The following is an 18,378-nucleotide window of genomic DNA, read 5'->3' on the forward strand; positions in this document are numbered from 1 at the left end:
GCAGGTGGCGGCCAGCAGGTGGTGGCCAGCAGGTGGCGGCCAGCAGGGCGGCACAGGCAGTGGAGAGACCAACACTAAGAGTCTGGGGGTTTCTGGCCACTTGTTTGTGTAGTGGGGAGCCATCTGCCCCCTGTGTGTTTAGGAGACAGGTCGTGGCTGGTAGGAGCCACACCCAAGCCAGGAGATGGGCTCAGGATACACCAAGGTGCTCCCTGGGTGAGTCACTGTTTCTACCTTCAGGATGCTCCCAGACAGCATTGGCACACCCCTGTTTGGCTTGGGTCTGAAATCACAGCCTGGCTGTGACTCGCCAGCACCTCACTGGCCCAGTGGGCTGAAGTGAGGCTCATCTGCCCACAATGCCAACCACTTATAATAGCCTCAGTCCCAACAAGCCCAAGCCTCCCACACAGCTCCTGGGAGCCACAGGTAATTAAGAAAGAGAAAAGGCCAAGTCTCAAGCTCCAGGTCCTGTTTCACTCTAGTCCTGTTGTCTAAGAAATAAATTCTCAAGGCCCTGCCTGTGCCAAGTTCGTCCCCACCACCAGGACCACCCTCACCTTTGACATTTGCAAAGTGCTGTGTGATCACAAACCATTCTCACAAAGGAAAGAGTGAGGAGGAGCTGCCCTGGGGCCACTTGTCACAGCCTTCTCCCCAGTGTGGGTTACGGAGAGACACTCTGCACCATTAGGAGTCTTTGGGGCTGGAGAGGGTTCAGCAGCTAAGCACTCTTGCTGTTTCCACAGAGGACCCAGGTTTGGTTCTAGCCAGCCACACAGCTCCTCACAACTGCCTATAACTCCAGTTCCAAGGGCTCTGATGCCCTCTTCTGGCCTCCTCAGGCGCTGGGCACAGGCAACACATACAAATAAAAATAAATTACTTTCTTAAGGAGAAAGCTCAAATGAAAGAGCAGGAGCCTTGTGAGAGGTCGTAGGTGAGATGTCCTCAAGGGGGATCGTGGGGCGCTAGCCCTCCTTAGTCTGTTTTTGCCTGTTGTCCCTGACAGGTCCCAAGACAGCATAAAGCAGTATGCATGGCCAGCCTTGAGCCTCCAAAACTGTGGACCTAAACCAATCACAGAAATCTCAGAAATCTCCTGATGGTGATGAAAGGCCAACTTCTGCAGGCCGAGAACCCTGGCCAACAGGAGTAGGATCCCAGCAGCCAGCTCAGCTTGCACAGCCCATTTGCAAAGTGTGCAAAACCTAAGCATGGCCAGTCATGAACTGAGCTGCAAAGAAAGCCTGCGTGCTTGTTCAAAAGAAACACCAAAGTTCTCACGGTGGCCTGCGGCTGCTTCTGCATCCCACTCGTCACTCCCAGCTCACCTGGCCTGCACAGTGGCCTCCTTGTTTGTCAGACACACCAGGGCGCTCTCTGACTTAAGAAGCCTTTTGCTCTCTGCCCAGAATTCTCTCCCTGCAGTTACCTGCTTGCTCTCTGCCCCTTGGCTTCAGCCATCTGCCTGAGGTCATAGTGCTGTGTCAGAATAACCGCCTTCCCACAGTAAGCCAAGCTGCTCTCTCCTTTGCTACCATGACAGCAGAAATCAAAACCATAATGTGACAGAACTGTGGTCTGTGCTGGCCATTGAACACAAGAGCTCTCATCTTGCTAGTGTGAGCAGAGAGACTGAATGCAGAGAAGACTGTGGGCACTTCCCTCACTCCTCCTGACCTCCACACCTATCCCTGCCTTCGCCGCACCCCCTGGGCCAGTACAGCTCTCCCACACCATCTTCCCATGCCCAGTGTAGCCACAGCGCCTGGAACCCTTGGACACAGGAGGCCTCTCTGGGCATCCCCATCATCCCGCAGGCGGGGCCTGGACGCTTTCCACAAGGGGTGCACGCTGTGTGGCCGGTTCTCAGCTGAGGCTGCTTCCTGTGTCGTGTCACTGTGTCTGCCAATGCACTCGGTGAGTGTGTCACCAGAGACAGCCACAGCCTGTGGGCTACCACACTTGAGGCCCTCTGGGCCCAGCCTGGCACGTACCGTTAATGGACGCGTCATATGGCTCAGCCTCTTCATAGTAGCCCTCAGGAGCCTCGGTCTTCGGCACAACCAGCTGCTTCTGCTCTGGAATCTGCAGCACAGACAGACAGAGCAGTGGGGTTAGCCTTCCGTGCGCAAGGTATGGGGACTCTCTGCTGACAGGGTCTCCCCGGGACTGCTGTGGGGTGGATGGCCTCCAGCCCTGACCCCTTTCCCTCTAAGAAAGCGTCACTGGGCTGTGTTCAGGGCACATGAGCCCAACTTGGCTGGAGAGCCGGCTCAGGGGTTGACAGGCTTCACGAGCAGGAGGGGCAGGCTGGGGTCCAGGTACTGGTGCAAGGAGCCGGCTGTCCTGCTCTGATAGGTCCGTCCAGCCTCTGCGTGTGTGTACACGCTCTCACCCACGCGCCCATTCTCTCCCACACACACACACACTCACACATACATAAACACACGCTCTCACCCACACACGCGCCCATTCTCTCTCCCACACACACTCACACTCACACATACAGACTCCCACTCACACATACATAAACACACGCTCTCACCCACGCGCCCATTCTCTCTCCCACACACACACTCACACATACAGACTCCCACTCACACATACATAAACACACGCTCTCACCCACACGCTCCCATTCTCTCTCTCTCTCACACACACACTCACAAACACACATACAGACTCCCACTCACACATACATAAACACACACTCTCACACACTCACACACTCATACACACACACATATGCACGCACACAAATACAGAGATTAAATACGAGGAAGGGTTTGTTTGCACAGGGCCTGACCCACATGAAGTACAGGAGGTACTGTACTTGCTGTCACAGGGTCCCTGCAGCCCAGGGTCTGCAGTCTGTGTGGAAAGAACACTGGGCACAGGCGGCCCTCCCCGCACTCTCCCCGTGTCAGCTGAAGCAGGCCTACACAAGCCTGGGTCTAACTCCTGTTCCCAGTGTGCTGTGCCTGGCTTCACACCAGTGGTGCCACAGCAGGCACGAGGCAGGCCCTGCTCCTCCCCCACCTTCCACAGACACCCAGGAGGGAGCAGGGTCATGAGGTGTCAGAGCAGCACTGGGTGAGGCGGCCTCTGAGGGGAGAAGGCCCCTGGGTGTCTCGCACCCACTGGGCTAGTACCCCGGAGCTTGTGGGCTGCCCTGGCACAGAGCCCCTGCTGTGTGGTAAGTCTGCCATCGCTCGCCCGCAGAGGAAGGGCGGTCTTTGCGAGAACTGTGAGGGCAAGCGCTTCCTGAGGGTTTGAGAGAAAGGGTCCTCGCCCCGGACTCCCAGAAGCCCCATTTCGGGGCCTCTCAGAGAGAGGAGGTCACTGCAGGTACCCAAATCTGGATCAGGGGCTGATTAGAACTGAACACATGGGAAAACAAAGTCTTCTGCCACTGAGTTACCATGAATCCCCACAGGGTCCGTGACTAGGGAGGCCATCTTGTTTAAGGCAGAGTACCAGGGGGATTTCCTGAGTGTCTCCCCAAAGTACAACCTACTGTAAGTGGACCATCAGAGACATCCTAGGATCCTGAGAAGAATCCCAGCTCCAGGGCCAAGCTAAACCCCAACAGTGGAATGCTCTGTGAGACTGTAGAGGAGGGAACCTCAACTGAGAAGTTGTCTCCATAAGACCCAGGGTGAGGCATTGTCTTAATTAGTGATTGATGGGAGAGCCCAGTGCACTGGGGGTGGAGCCATCCCTGGGCTGTGGCTCAGGCTTCTAGAAGAAAGCAGGATGAGCAAGCCATGAGGAGCAAAGCCATAGGTAGCCCCCTCCACAGCCTCTGCCTCAGAGCTGCCTCCAGGCTCCTGCCCTTTGTGAGTTTCTGTCCTGGCTTCTTTCAGTGCTTAATAGTGCTGTGGAAGTGTAAGCCAAGTAAACCCTTTCCTCCCCACCTTGCTTCCTGGTCATGGTGCTTCATCACTATAAGAGCAATCCTGATTGAGACAGCTTTGATTTCAGCGCTGGAATAACCCATCAGAGGAGACAAGGAAGAAGTCGCCTCGAGCTGCAGCATTTACCAAGCTCCATTTCTACTTGTTCTCCAAAGAGCCAACTAGCTAACATTTTAGGAATCTGTGGCCACCTGGGTCTCTTCCTTCAGCTGCTCAGTCCTGGGCTTGCAGAGTAGAGGGTGTCCACAGGCCGTAGGAGCTAAGGCGGGGTAGCTGGAGCCAAGTGCAAAGCAGGGGCTGGCGGGTGGACCACGGCAGAGGGCTCTTGGGTAGCAACCCGAGATGAGGCCTAGGACCCAATGGTCCCAGATGGCCTGAGGAGCTCACGTACCTTCCCTGGGCAACAAGCGGTGGGGAGTCCTGGGGCCAGGGTGGGTGGGTAGACCACTTCCCACACAGACCACGCAGGCCACTTGGGTGTCAGCTGCATCCCCCAGCAGGAAGCCCCCTTGAGAGCAGCGCTAATGTCCTGCTCAGGCCTCAGAGGGGTGTGGGGGAGAGATGGTGTGCCTGCCAAGATGGTACGGTGGCCAGCACACATCTGTTTCTCTTGCAGTGACCGAGGCACCTGGCTGTGCAGCCCGCAGCCTGGAAAGACCTCAGCTGCCTGAGTCACTGTCCACACCCACGAGTTTGCTGCAGACCCCTGGATGCCCTCCACTGCTGGAGGGACCTGCTCTCTGACTCTGCAGGGATTGCAGTGAGGACCTCGCCACCAGGGATGTGTCGAGACTGAGCTGAAAAGCATAGTGCACCAGCACAGGGACCATATCCCGGTCCAGACAAAGGCACTGTGGGCGCATTTGGGTGAAGGTTTCCCCATGGCAGTCTGGTCTTGTGGAGTCAGGAGAGGGAAGAGGGACTCTCTGTCTGAGGAGGAAGGGTCATTGCAAGCCCAGGCCCTGGGTTGGAACTATCATGTATCCTGTCTGGGAAGCTGAGGCGGCGATGACCACTGGGTTTCCTCCACCTGACCCTGCTCCACTGGAAACTGTGGACTAAGGCTTTCACTGCTGTGGGCAAAGGGAGCAGGAAGTTCTGAGGGGCACAAGCATTAAGACACACATATGTGGGTAGGAAAGACAAAGCCTGTGGAGTGGAGATCACCCTTTCCTTGAGCCACATCAGGAAGTACTGGAGGGAAGTGGGAGCCCAGGACAGAACTTGGAAGGCCTTCTAGCAAGGAGTCCATGGTGGAGGGAGAGGTCCGCACTGTAAAGCAGCTGGTGCTGCTGGAACATTCCCCAGGCCTGGAGTCTGTCCACAGGAAAGTGACCACGCCTTGGAAGGCCCCCGGGACTGAGCTCTTTCTGAGCGGTGGTATTTTTTCCAAGTTGAGCACCAACTTTCTCTCAGCTGTGGCCTGAGCCTTCCCACACTGAGCTGTCTCCCACCACAGACAATCCAGGAAGAATGCCCCTGTCTATCTCGTCCTCTCCCCACACTTCCACTCATACGAGGCCCTCCAAGTCTTCACACTGGGGAATGGTGTGAATCCCACAGGTTTCCGGGTCCATTGTGACTGGATTCTTTACAACTGTGACCAAAGCCCAGGCCCTGCTCTCTACACTGTGTTTAAAGCACAGATTTCTAAATCAGTGAAAACTCAGTGCCAGGGACTCTGTCCAGTGAATAAACCTTCCCCCCAGGCATTGACCCAGGAGCACCTGGTATGACAAGTGGCATTTCACATCAGCAAAGTCATAGAGCGCGGTGTCTGGGGGAACTTACTGGAGAACCACAGTTGCTCTCCTCTACCCAGAAACACCCATTGCTGGTGGTGACGGCTCCAGGAAGCTGTTTCTCCTAGACCCCCAAAGTTCTGGGGTGAGCTGAAGGGAGGGGAAGTTGAAAGGGTTACAGCCCCCTACTCTGCTAAACAGAACCAGCAAGAATCCTGTGTTCACATCCTGTCTCCCTGACATCGGGCTGGGGTGGTGACAGAGTCACCTGTCCCTTGATGGGCAGTGGGGGATCAGATTTTCATGGAATGAGGAAGAAGCCACCAACAGCATCCCACGGACACCAAGAGAGGAAGGATCAGCCCACCAGCTGTCGCCCAGCTCAGGGGACTTCAAGCATGGGACCCTGACCTAGGTACTCAAGAACTACGTGTGTGCCCCACATGGCATTTTTGTGTGTTCCAGCTGTCTTTGGGGAACCTTGAACTGGAGGCTGGTTCAAGCCATTTGGGGGTTCAGACCCTTCTTGAGCCTCCTCCAACCTCTTATGTGTGGCCTTGGGCCTCTTCTAGGAAGCCTCCTTCTGGGGAAAAGAGCCTGATCAAGTCCCGACACTGTCACTTTAAGACTAGGACATGGGCTTCCTTCACATTGTTCTGGTTGGATTTAATTTGATTTTATTCTTCTTTTATTATTTGTTAATTAACCTGCCACAAGCAAGAGTTATCTAAGAAGAGGGAATCACAATTGAGAAAACATGTTTATAAGACTGAACTGTAAACAAACAAACAAAACCCACTGGAAGTACTTTTATTTGTGGTGCTTTAGACTTCAGCATTCTTTGTGAAGTATACGTCTATATGTGATCTCTATTAAAAAAAGAAAGACTGGCCCGAGGTCATGTATGTAGGGTGTTTCTTGATTGGTGATTGATGTGGGAGGGCCGGGCCATCGTGGGTGTGGCTCCCAGGCGGGCGGTCCTAGATGAGGTTGGAAAGCCTACTGAGCAAATCAGGGGAGAAAGCCAGGGAGCAACGCTCTCGCTCTCCAAGGCTTCCCTTCAGGGCCTGCCTCTAGGTCCCTGCTTTAAGTTGCTGTCTTGACTCTCCTCAGCAATGGGCCTGAAACTGTGAGCTGAAGTAACCCTTTCCTCCCTAAGTTGCTTTTGATCACAACATTTATCAGAGCGATAGAAACCCACTACACCGTAAAATGTAAATATGGTCTCATCTCACCGAATGGCGCCTCCGTGTGGCACATACAGTGCTGTGCAGCTTACAATCTTAGCCTGTTAAGCGTGGCCTTGTGGTCAGACAGATGCCAACATCACTGTCACTTAAACACCAAGGAAGAAACTGGGTATGGTGGCACAAGTCTTTAACCCCAGCACTCAGGAGGCAGGTGGATCTCTGAGTTTGAGGCCAGCCTGGTCTACAATAGGTCAGCTAGAGCTACAAAGAGAAACCTTGTCTTGAAAAACCAAAACAAATAAACAAACAAACAAAACCAAAAACAAAAGGCTGGTGACTTGAAATAACTTGCTTATGGTCAAAGAGCTAAAAATGCTGGCCAGACTGAGACCAGAGCATGGGGCTGGATGACCTATAATGTACTCATCACTCATCACTCACCACTCATCACCCATCTGCCCACCACCCCCCTATGTGTCCATCCATACAGCTATCCAGCCACATAACTTCCTATTCATCCATCCACCCATCTATTCATTCACTCATCCCAGCATGCAGCCACTTCTATGTGGCTGAACTGGCACAGACACTAGGTATAAAGTGGCAGGGAACGGCTGCTATGCTTGTCCTGTGGAGCTCATGTCTGATGACAGAGATAAATATTAAAACAACTATGTCAGCAGTGACAAGGACCACGGATGGGCAACAGTGTGGCTGAGGCAGGGTGGGACAATGGCTCCTTCATCCTGGCCAGGCAACACCAAGAGCTTCTGAGAGAAGAGGAGCTGGCAGTCACAGACAAGCCAGGAGCCCAGGAAGCAAAGTCCCTGAGGCAGAACCAACCCCAGGGGCGGAGGGGTGCTGAGCAGAAAGCCAGCATGAGACAGCTGCACCGGCTGCTGCTGGGTGGGAGGGGCAGCCTGGTGGCCATGTTGGGAGCAGGGAGGCTCTGAGCTGCAGTGTGGCGCAACGTCCCTTTTCTGTTCTGTATATTTGAGGCAAAGTCTCACTTTTAGGCCATTCTGACCTGGAACTTGCCATGTAGCCCAAGCCAGGCTTGAACTCGAGGTGGTCCTCCTGCCTCAGCCTTCTAAGTGCTGGGATTAGAGGCCTGAGCCACCGCATTCTTTTGGAAGGTCACAGACTCATGGACTACTGACCAGAACTGCTCATGGACAGCAGCACTTGAGACTGTGCCCCCAGTGCCCTGCCCTCAGCGCCTGGAGTGCCCTGGCTGCCTCCTGCTGTGTCCTGCACACATGATATGCTCAGAACATGCCAGGGCCTGGCACACTGGCAGATGGCCATGAGGACAACTGCAAACTCTGAGAGTCCCAGGTGGGCGGTGAATCGAGGGTCCTGCCCGACACTCACCATCTTGGGTGGAGGGAGGTCTGGAAGGCTCTTCTGAGGTGCTGAAGAGTGCTGGCTGGGCTCCCCATTGGTCAGAGGACCCTGATCCTCGGGCACTGTGGGCAGCAAGAGGAGAAGGGTTTGGTGGGGGGCGGCAGGTTCTCATTACCCAGGAATGTCCGCTCGCTCATCCTGTCCCTGTCCTGCGTGTCCTTTTTGAGCAGGTGTTAATTACCCAGGCAGGCAATCCCTAGAGCCAACGTTGTTTTTCCCTCCAAGAATAGGACCCAGCAATGGCCAGCCTCACACAGATTCCTCAGAAGTAACCGGCATGGGGTTTCTGGAAGGCTCTGCCCCCCTCCCCTACCTGCCCCATTTTCAAAAATGGCCCAGCCACAGGGCTTCAGGGAGCGCAGCTGACTGGCAGTCGCTATATTGAGGCACACAAAGCTCGACCTGGTGATTATGGCTTCCTCCCACCATTTACCCAGAAGGCAAGTGACCCTGGGCAGAGTGGCCACTGGCCCTGCAGGAGCTTCTCCGTTCCTTGGTGCTGGGGGAGGGTGGGGAAGAGGTGTAGACAGACACCGCAGCAAAGAAGTCTCTCCAGTCCAACCAGCCCCGCCAGGCAGCTCGGGCTGGCTGGTGTCTCAAAGGCAACCCTTTCTCAGGACTTGGCTGAGGCTTCAGGGACCCTCTTTCCACCCCTCTCTAAGTCTGTCTGAGAATTAGAATTCTTGAGGCCCCCCAGTGCTGAACGCTCTGCAATGTTCTGGGCCAGGCATGCACCAGAGGTTCTAAGAGAAAGGGCTTTAGGCAGAGGGCAAGGTGCCAGAAACAAGGCCCAGTGTCCTTCCCGGAGAGAGCACATGCTGCCTCAGAGTGCCATGAACTTCAGCACCTTACAGATGCTGACACCACCATTTCTCCTCCCTCCTCCCGAGCAGACTTTCACCCAAAGTGGCAGGGCTGGAACCGTGGGATCAGGGCCACACTCGGCTGCTCTCTGAGAATGTCTGAATTATGACTTCCTCTTCCTGCAGTGATGCTGGGAAAAGCCAAGAGAGTTTCAGGACAGATTCCTCATCCAATAAGCAAGAAGGTGGTGGCCCCACTGAAATATCCAAAAATATATAAACCCAAAATACCATTAACCAAAATGTGGATTCCAAAAATAACCCCTGGGCCTGTCTGTGAATTGGCTGGGAGGATTGAGAGGGACGGGGTGGCTTTGACTTCTCTGCCTGAAGCAGGCAGCCCGGCAGCCCAGAAGGCCCCATACCTTTGTCTGGAGAGGCTGGGTTCTGGTCCCTGTTAACTGACACTTTGTTCATGTAAATATATTCCTCATCAGAACCTGTAGAAGGAGAGAGACAGGAAAGACATGGTGGCTTCATATGATTTTGTTTTGCCCCCAGAAAGAGACAATATCCACCCAGGACATTTTCACACACTGGGGGTCCAGGGAGGGCATGTGGCACAGGCCTGGTGAGACGGCTCAGTGGTCAGGGGCACTTGCAGTGTCTGCGGAGGACCTGGGTTCAGTCCTCAGCACGCACCAGGGGACTGTCAACTGCCTGGGACTGCGGCCCCAGGAATCTCCAGCCCCCTTCCAGCCTTACATGTTTTACATGTTTTATACGCATATAGGCAAACCTCTGATAAGTGTGACGTGATTATGGAAGGTAAGAAATTATGGAAAAGGAACCTTGGGATTTCAGGCTGAATAGGAGTCAATCCTGGACACAGGTGGCAGCCTTCAAGTCAGAGAGGACACCAGGTTGACTGCTGGTTTCTTACCCTGGGGTGCGGACAGAGGTGGGGAGGCCACGGAAGAACAGCCTCAGGACCGGAATGGGTAAACAAAGGGCACCCATCGCTGAAAGAGCTACAGCACACCCACAACTGAAGAGGTCCCCGCACTCCCTTGGCATTGCGAATATTTCCCATCTGCCTTTCCCATCCTAGTATGATCATCACAATGGAGTAAAATCAGAAGTGTCTAGATTAAAGTAGACTACACTAAGGGCCTGGAAATTTAGCTCCCAAAGCCCAGGTTGGACATGGCTCAGGCTGGCGGAAGAGGAGCAGCTGAAGGAGCAAATCATTCAGGGGCGAGAAGGCTAGGTATAGAAGTGAGGAGCATCGCCCTTTCCTCCCTGCTGTAGACTGAAACTTGCAGTAATATGACCCACGCCCTTTGTAAAATTTGGTGTATCTGTCAGGCCACCGTTCTGGTTGGTGCCTGCCAGCAGAGAGGAGCCAGCCTCCTGCCGCATGCCTGCTTTTCAGCCTCTGTACATGCATCCTTGGAGGCTGCTGAGGAAGCTTCCATAATTTCTCCTCCTTTGAACCTTTTGATGGTCCCTCTGGGGCCCTTAATTTGCATTTCCTAGCAACACATAGCTGGTAAATCCCCGTGGTTGGACAGTGTTCCCGAGCCAACAGATCCAATGCATAATACCTCTGCCAAAGAATCCAATTCAAAGCCAATCTCTTCCATGGCCAGAGACTTCTTACTCCAGCCCAGGGCTGGAAAAGAAGCTTGAGAAGCTGAGGGTGCTGAGGAGGCTGGCTGGGCTCAGAGCCATCGGCCACAGCAGCACCAGCTCAGTGTTCAGCCATGGCAGGACCAGTAAGTAACATTGCTCCATCCCAGACATGCCAGCTCAAGTGACAGGGGTTGACTGGCTCAGGGACCAGCTGGGGAGTGGTGAGAGACAGTTCTGCATGCTCCGCTATGAGCAGCAACTTCTGGAAAGAGCACCTAAGCTCTGTGCCTCAGTTGTCCTATCTGCTCAGGTAGAAGCAAGCAAGGTGAAAGCCTGACTGTTTTGACCAAACAAAACTTCCTAAATTATTAGGAAATATGAGAAAAGTAAAATCAGCTTATGGCTAAAAGAGATTAGAGGGATGTAACACAAATGTCAAACAGAAGGAAATGGTAAAGTAAATCACACCATCTCAAATTCAGGATGCTTCCCCACCATTGTGAGAAAACAAGTGGAGCCAGAGAGGCTAAATCAGCCATCATTGCAGTTGACTTTGGAGGACAATCTTACATCACCACCTCCTTTGCTCTGGCACCCCCACAGCTAGAACTCTGTCTTATGGTTAAGTTCCAGGACAGGAACAGATTTTACTTGAGGTTCACTGAAATACTACCTGAAGCCTTTGGTTTTATTGCAAACACATGACTGAAATGCATACCAACAGGGGCAAGGGGACTGCCACCTGCAGAGAGTGGCACTTCTCAGAGAACTGGGGCGAGGTAGGGAGGAGAGGCTGAACATTCCGGCTACGGCTGCGTGGGCAGAGACGTGAAGCGCCTGACACCAGACAGGCAATGACTGGAGCCTCGGGGAACCTTGAACATGGAAACAGGGGGCACGTTTCTCACTGGCAAAGGTGTGGCGTGACAGCCTGCGGAGTCCCTGACAGAAGAGTGTTCAGCCTGTGCCATCAGCCAAAACAGAGGGGGCTATAGACTAACAAAGAAAAGCTCAGAAGACCCAGAGACATGATTCCACTTGAAAATCATGAAAGCACTCACATGGGTGTGCACAAGTGTGGAACACAGCTTCTCACACTCCACCCCACATGTGAGGACCACAATCTACCTTCCAGTGAGCAGACCATCTCCCCTTCAAGGCCGGAGAGTGAGCTGAGTCTGCAGAGAGACACAGTGAGGCAGGGAGGCCAAGAGAAAGGCAGATGCTAGAACGGGAGCATCATAGGATTCAGTCCTGGATGGCACATTTAATCCAGTATGACAGCACGGGAGCTCGGAGGGAGTGCGGTGGTTAGGCTGCCTGCCCTAGCTCCACTTCTTACACTTGCCTCTGGGCCAGTGACCTGCCAGCCCTGCTTCCCTCACTGGTAAATGCTCTACCACCAACTCCTGCACAAATAGGAGACAAGGATGAAGGGCACGATCTGGGTCACTGTACGCATCACATGTTGGCCCAGGGCTCAGTTGGTGCCATCTGTGTGAACTTTTTGTAGTCTAGGCAGTGTGAGGAGGCCCAGAAGGGAAAGTGCTCAGATACGTATAGTGGCCACAGATACATGGGTGTCACGCCTGAGAGTATCAAGTAGTGGTCACAAGCCTCAATATGGCTGAACACATTCATCAGTGGGCTTGGGGACTCTATGGAGACATTCACCCTGGGGATAACTGACCTCCACATCTCCACACCATTGACCTGCTGCAGAGCCCACCTTACAGGGAACTGTGCGGCATTGAAAGCCCAAAGGGACAGGAAGTAGAAGGTATTGTCAGTACCCTGGCATCAAGAGCCACAGGTCAGACAGATGCACAGGGGTGGTCTCTCTAATGATGTTAGTGTCACATCTCTACAAGGTTGGGGCCCTGCTGTCTGAAGGGTTCTATCAATGCGCCCTCTGTGAGGTGACTCACTCTCCTCCCGCCTTCCCTCTTTGTATTGTGGATTCCCCTCTGCTTCCCACCAGCGCTTTGATGTGCAGTCTGGCAGGAGGAGCCTGGGAACAGTGCGGTGACCTGGAGAGGGGGAGGCAAGCCCTTGGTGAGGGAGAGTGGCTTCCCAGGATGTCATCCAGGAGGGAAGGGCTGCAGGAATCCAGAAACACACTTCAACCTACCATATCTGCGCCCTGCAGGAGAGCATACTTTCTCTTGAGCATAAAGGGAAGGGTGCTTCCAAACAGGTTAGTCAGGGAGCAACCCAGACTGCAACATTTAGAGCAGCTGAACATGTCCCTTCCCTGGCAGGATGGTGACGGCTCCTGCCAAGAGGCAGGTGGACCTGATCCTCTGACGGCCCTTACTATCCCCACACACCCAACATAAAAACCAACTACATTTAGCTCTCAGGATTTCACAAGGCTTTAACTCTAAAAGCAATTCTGAATTTGTAGAAATGAAGCCATCTGTGTGAAAGAATTATACAGGAGTATTCACAGAGGCCATTCGGCTTTGCAGCTGAAACACACAAACATTCCAGACAGACAGCAACAAGTAAATTAGGGTAGAATCCGCCAGTGCTGAAAGGAACAAGTCACAGGCATGTCCACAGTAAGTCTGCTTGTGAAGTCACAGTACACACAGTCCCAGGCACTCACGCATCATGCCAGGACAGGTACCACTTAGGTGAGAGAAACCAGAGCAAGGTCTAGTGGAGTGGAGATGGGAAGGAGCTTAGAGAAAACAGAGCAAGAATTGAAGAAAAACACCTGTGTATGTGCACACGCCTGTGGGGACCACAGGTCCACCAGAACTCTTGGTCTGCAGTTGCTCTCTCCCTTTTGTTGAATGTCCCTGTTTGTGGGAGTGGGCTCAACTGGGCAGACACATGTGGCAACCAGAGGTTGGTACTGGCTGGCTTTCTCAGGTGCTTCTCCACCTAGTTTTCTGGCCAGCACCCACTGGAGTGCTGCCCATCTCCACTTCTCATGGGAACACAGGTACCTGCTACAGTGTCGGCTTTATGGGTGCTGGGAGCAAACTCAGGCCTTCGTACACGTGTGCCGTGTTCAGAAATGTTCACTGACTGAGCCATCCTCCCAGCACATGAGACAGAATTTTCTGGATGATGGAGGTATCTTGTTTAGTTTTTAGATAGGGGGTCACATATACAATTAGCAAAAAAACTTTGTGGTAGAATTCACACACAATAAAGTGCATAGACCATAAATGTGCAATTCACCAAAAAAAAAGGTAGAAAAATTATGAACTCACAATTCTGTAATTTGCAATCTCAAAGGTATATTTTCTTCTCCCCTCAGACTACATAACATTAGTATTTAAACTCCACGGGGTGTGGGAACAGCACCAACTGCATAGGGTTATCTTAAAGAAATGAGTTCCTACAAGTGCAGTCCCTGGGCTGTGCACAGGGAGCCCCAGGTATTCCTAGGCGTTCTCAACAACCTCCAGTATCTTCTCTTTTAACTGATAGGGAGAGGGCTCTCAAAATCCCACCTGCCAGCTGATATGTGGAGTATTTAGAAGGTTCCCAGCCCATCCAGGCTACCACTGTCAGGAGCCAGCCTGTGCCCCAACCCCACTTCATAGATTAACTGGGTCTCAACATTTTCATTCGGGCGTGGAACTTAAAACTGATGTCATCAGGGTGGTCTCTAGGCCAACACGGATAGAATCCTCACAAGACGATTAGGACGTCTCACATACACAGGTGGCTGTGAGGAAACACCCTGAGAAAAATCCTCAGAAAGAGCCGGCCCTGCTGGCTTCTTGCTCTCAGGTAGCTGGCTTCCAGAAGTGTGAGAAGATGGACGTGTGCTATGAAAGCCCTGTGGAGCTGTGCTGACAGCCTGAGGAAAGCTGTCTGCGGGCAGCCGAGGCCTGGTCCACACTTACCGCTGTTCTTGGTGTAGATCCTCAAGAGCTCGGCCAGCCCGCCCTTCTTCACCGTGGCAGTGCTGCTCAGGTTCTCCTGGTCTAGGACCTTGAGGAAGTCGTCCAGCTCAGTCAGCAGCTGCTCCAGGGCTGGACGCAAACACAGGAGAGTGAGAGAGGTCAGTGACTGCTTCTCCGCACACCCAGCAACACCCCACCGAGGACCCGAGGTCCCAGGAGGACTGGGAAGAACACTGGCTCGGCAAGGGCAGTCTTAGCTGCAGAGTCTTGGTGGGAATTTAAGACAGACAACCTCGAAGGGAGTCACAGTCCTGAGACTTGCTAGAGCAGTGAGAGTAGCCTGGCTGGCTCAGTATTCTGAGGGCATCATTACCAATGTCTGCCTGCACGGTTACCAAGAAGAAAACACTCCACAGGCCTTTGCTGGCTGCTGAGCTATGGCCTGAGCAGCTCTTATCATTCTCATCTCTCTCTCCAAGGGACACTTCACCTTCTTGAGTCATTTAGATAGAAACTTTTCTAAAAGGCTCTTCTATAAAACGAAACACTATTGTTCTCTAAAGGGAACACGGTAATAAATGGCCCCTAGTGACACTGCTTTGCCCTCAGAGCAGGGCCTCCCTCAGCCACCATGGGGGGAGCTTATACCTGTAGGAGATGGTAGGTCATACAGAACCCCACAACGGAACAGTGTGCAGAGGCTGAGAGCCGTGGGGGATGCCTTCCTCAAACCTCTCCCTCCTCAGGGCTCGGGAGAACACTGAGGAAGAGGCAGAGAGATTGTAAGAGCCACGTGGATGAGGAAAACAGCATCTTCCAGACACAAGCCTGCTGTACATATAAACTCACAGATACTGGGGCAGCACTGAGGGGGCCTGGACAGGTCAGAGCCAGACAGAGTCCTGGTGCTGAGATGGGGAAGTGGACACAAGCTCCCATCTCTAACCCAGATGCTCTTTCCAGCTGCTTACAAAGGATAAATCCATTTTCTGCAATAGAGTCTCAGCAGGTACTTAGCCACACTTAGAGGCATGTCCCACACTCAGCAGGGGATAGCCAACTCAAATGAACTCAATGGTGTTTTGGTAAATGGGGGGAGGTCCCTCATACTGCTTTGCTTGGATATGAGTTTATCTTTCCAGCCTCTTGCTTGTATGTTGCCGTTTCCATCTTTGTATTTTCAAGGGGTTTGTTCATGTGTATGTGTCTAACTGTATGGGTGCTTCTTGTGACTTTTACTTGTTTTGGTTTTTAATTTTGGTCTTATTTTTGTCTGTTTGTTTTCTAGAGAGAGAGAAAGACAGCATGGATTTGGATATGTGGGGAGGTGGGAAGGCCCAGGAGGAGATGAAGGGAAACCATGATCAGAATAGATTGTATAAAAAAAATATTTTCAATTAAAAAAAGGAAAAAAGAAAAAAATCCTTCCATCACTGCAATGCTAGACTCCATAGCTGGCCTTAGTGTGGACGCGTGGTGCTCTAGAATGCAAGCTGCATCACCAGAGTCTTCGATGCCACCCACACATTTGTTGCCATGCACCCACGCCCACCATCCTGGAGATTCACACATTAAAGTGCATGCCTCCTCTTCCTGAACCCCGTGCATTCCTCAGGATGCTTTCTGTAGCATCCCTCCTGGGGTACGCTGTCCAGCCTCTAGAACAGCAAAGCTCCCTGGGAAGATAACTCCGTGCTAGAAGCTTTGGCCCTCTAGGAAGGCTAAACTGTGAACGAAGAGACAACTGAACTACTTTACACAGCAAAAGGGACTTCACAGCAAAAGGGTCTCCTGTCCCGTCTTCCTGTCATAGCCAATCAAACCCACAGGCACACCAAACCAGTTATAAATATCCAGAGAGAGAGACAGAGACAGAGAGACAAAGACAGAGAGAGAGCGCACGCGTGCACTGGGCACACCACCAGAAGACAGAACAGAGAAGACAGGAGCTTCCATGTTGTCAACACTCTACCCAAGAGGACAAGACATGGGACAGAGAGGAACACCATCACCACCAAGAATGGGAAGCATTACCAGAGGGTGAACCAGCACCCGCAGTCTCATGGGCGAGGGTCTCCCATCAGTGCCAGTGGGGCCTCTCTGTTGGAGCTTCCACCTTGGCCCAACTGAGGTTGGAAGTCACAATATTCTCATCCAAGGTGACAGTGTCGCAGGACCTATGCAGGTGGGCAGAGGTAGGACAGCCTGGGAAATGGCTAGAGTGGAACTAACCTGAGGCGAGCTAGCAAAATGACAGCTCTTGTGACATAATGTGAGAGAGGAATGCCTCTGACCCAGCCTCCTAACCCCCAACACTGGCAGGCAGCAAGCAAGCCTGGCCTGCTATCTAGTTAACAATAACTTAATCAGGGTTGGTATATGCTGCTCCCAGAGTGAAAAGACAATCAAACAGACCCTGAAATGACAGACCTTAATTGGGGGTGGGGGTAGAGAGTCAGCTTCCGATCTGCTGAGGCTACTGTGAGTTCAGATGAGGAGCCAGCACAGACCTAGGATGAAAACAATGGGACTCCCAGCCTTGCTCTGGGTTGGTGGACAAGAGGAGTGAAAGGGCTTCATGAGGAAACTGGGGTCTAGGTTGTATTTTTCCTCAACTTCTGAACCTCTCAAGGTTCAAGGCCAGGCCTCCTGCCACCACCTCAGAACCACACAAGAGGAAAAAGGGTAACCCTGGAAACGCCACTTCACTTCCTCATCCTTAGCCTTTCCCAAAAGCTACTCGATTTCTGGAAAACAGTCTTTGTTTATGTTTCACACAAGCAAATGCAAACTAAGCCAAAGGGTACAAAGTGTGTGCCTGGCCCCGAGGAGACAAGAGCGACTCAGACAGGCGCTAAACACCCACACGGTCACCCACTAAACATGCAGGTGAAACCAGGTAACACAGGACAGTCTTCACTGGCCCAGGAATGCAGAAGACAGGGCAAGGTATAGCGGTCAGCAGGCAGAAGAACTTACAAATTGGTCACAGAAGCACACAGAGTTTACTGAGCGAATGAGTGTGTACCACAGGCACACAGGGTATGAGGGCTGGTGGGGAACTGGCCTCAAAGAACATGAATCCTGAGGCCAAACTACAGACAGTGAGCAGAGCCAAGCAGGAATGTCCTTCCAGCAGGTGGAGAAGAGAGAAGAGAGCAGGAAGGGACCAACAGGCAGAGAGCAGTGAGAGAGCTGGCCGAGCACAGATGTGAATGATGGGGGTTGGCCTCAACAGGACGGCTGGCCATAGTACTGTCAGCTTTACCCCTCACCTTCTCCGGTCTCACAGAGACTCCGAAAGTGCAGCTTGGGAACACAACACTGAGGCTGTATTATAACTCAACTGCAACCCCAGTGGGCGGTGACAGCAGGGTTCAGACCCAAGTATGTTCTGTTCAAAGGCCTTGCTGTGTGCAGAGTGTGAGCTGGTGTCATTTCTGTTGTGCTGTTGGTGATCCGAGCCACAGCTTCTGTGTCTTGGCCCATCACAGTCAATAAGCAGCTCACAGAAAGTGGAGGGGGGGCGGTGCTGGAGGAGACAGCTGGAGCCAAGGGTGCTTGGAGATCATTCTCTTAGATGCTGGTCTACAGGGAAGAAGCTCGGAAGCCTGAGAGGTGCAGAATAACACGGCATGCCCTCAGGGACACGGGGCTGGAGGCTGAGTTTACCGACCTAGCAGACTGCTGGTGGGGAGAGCACAGCAGTACCCGGTGGCTCTCCTCTGAGAACAGCACCGCATCCATCTTTCTCTCTTTCTCTCTTTCTTTCTTTCTTTCTTTCTTTCTTTCTTTCTTTCTTTCTTTCT

At 52.7% G+C, this 18,378-nt stretch overlaps 1 protein-coding gene across 3 annotated transcripts in view; it reads right to left on the bottom strand.

Annotated features, from left to right (window-relative positions):
• The window catches only part of Afap1l2 (actin filament associated protein 1 like 2), an 88,484-nt gene that overhangs the window by 22,168 nt on the left and 47,938 nt on the right, over nt 1–18,378 (bottom strand). For all 3 annotated transcript variants that reach the window (XM_055591719.1, XM_055591720.1, XM_055591721.1), the window contains exons 2-5: nt 14,570–14,698; nt 9,491–9,565; nt 8,230–8,324; nt 2,001–2,091 (exon numbers count right to left, since the gene is read on the bottom strand). In XM_055591719.1, coding sequence (XP_055447694.1) covers nt 2,001–2,091; nt 8,230–8,324; nt 9,491–9,565; nt 14,570–14,698 — 390 coding nt within the window. The remainder of the gene's footprint in view (nt 1–2,000; nt 2,092–8,229; nt 8,325–9,490; nt 9,566–14,569; nt 14,699–18,378) is intronic.

The sequence above is a fragment of the Psammomys obesus genome, unplaced genomic scaffold (assembly GCF_907164565.1).
Source record: "Psammomys obesus unplaced genomic scaffold, mPsaObe1.curated_primary_1811, whole genome shotgun sequence".
In the NCBI taxonomy this organism is placed as follows: Eukaryota; Metazoa; Chordata; class Mammalia; order Rodentia; family Muridae; genus Psammomys; species Psammomys obesus.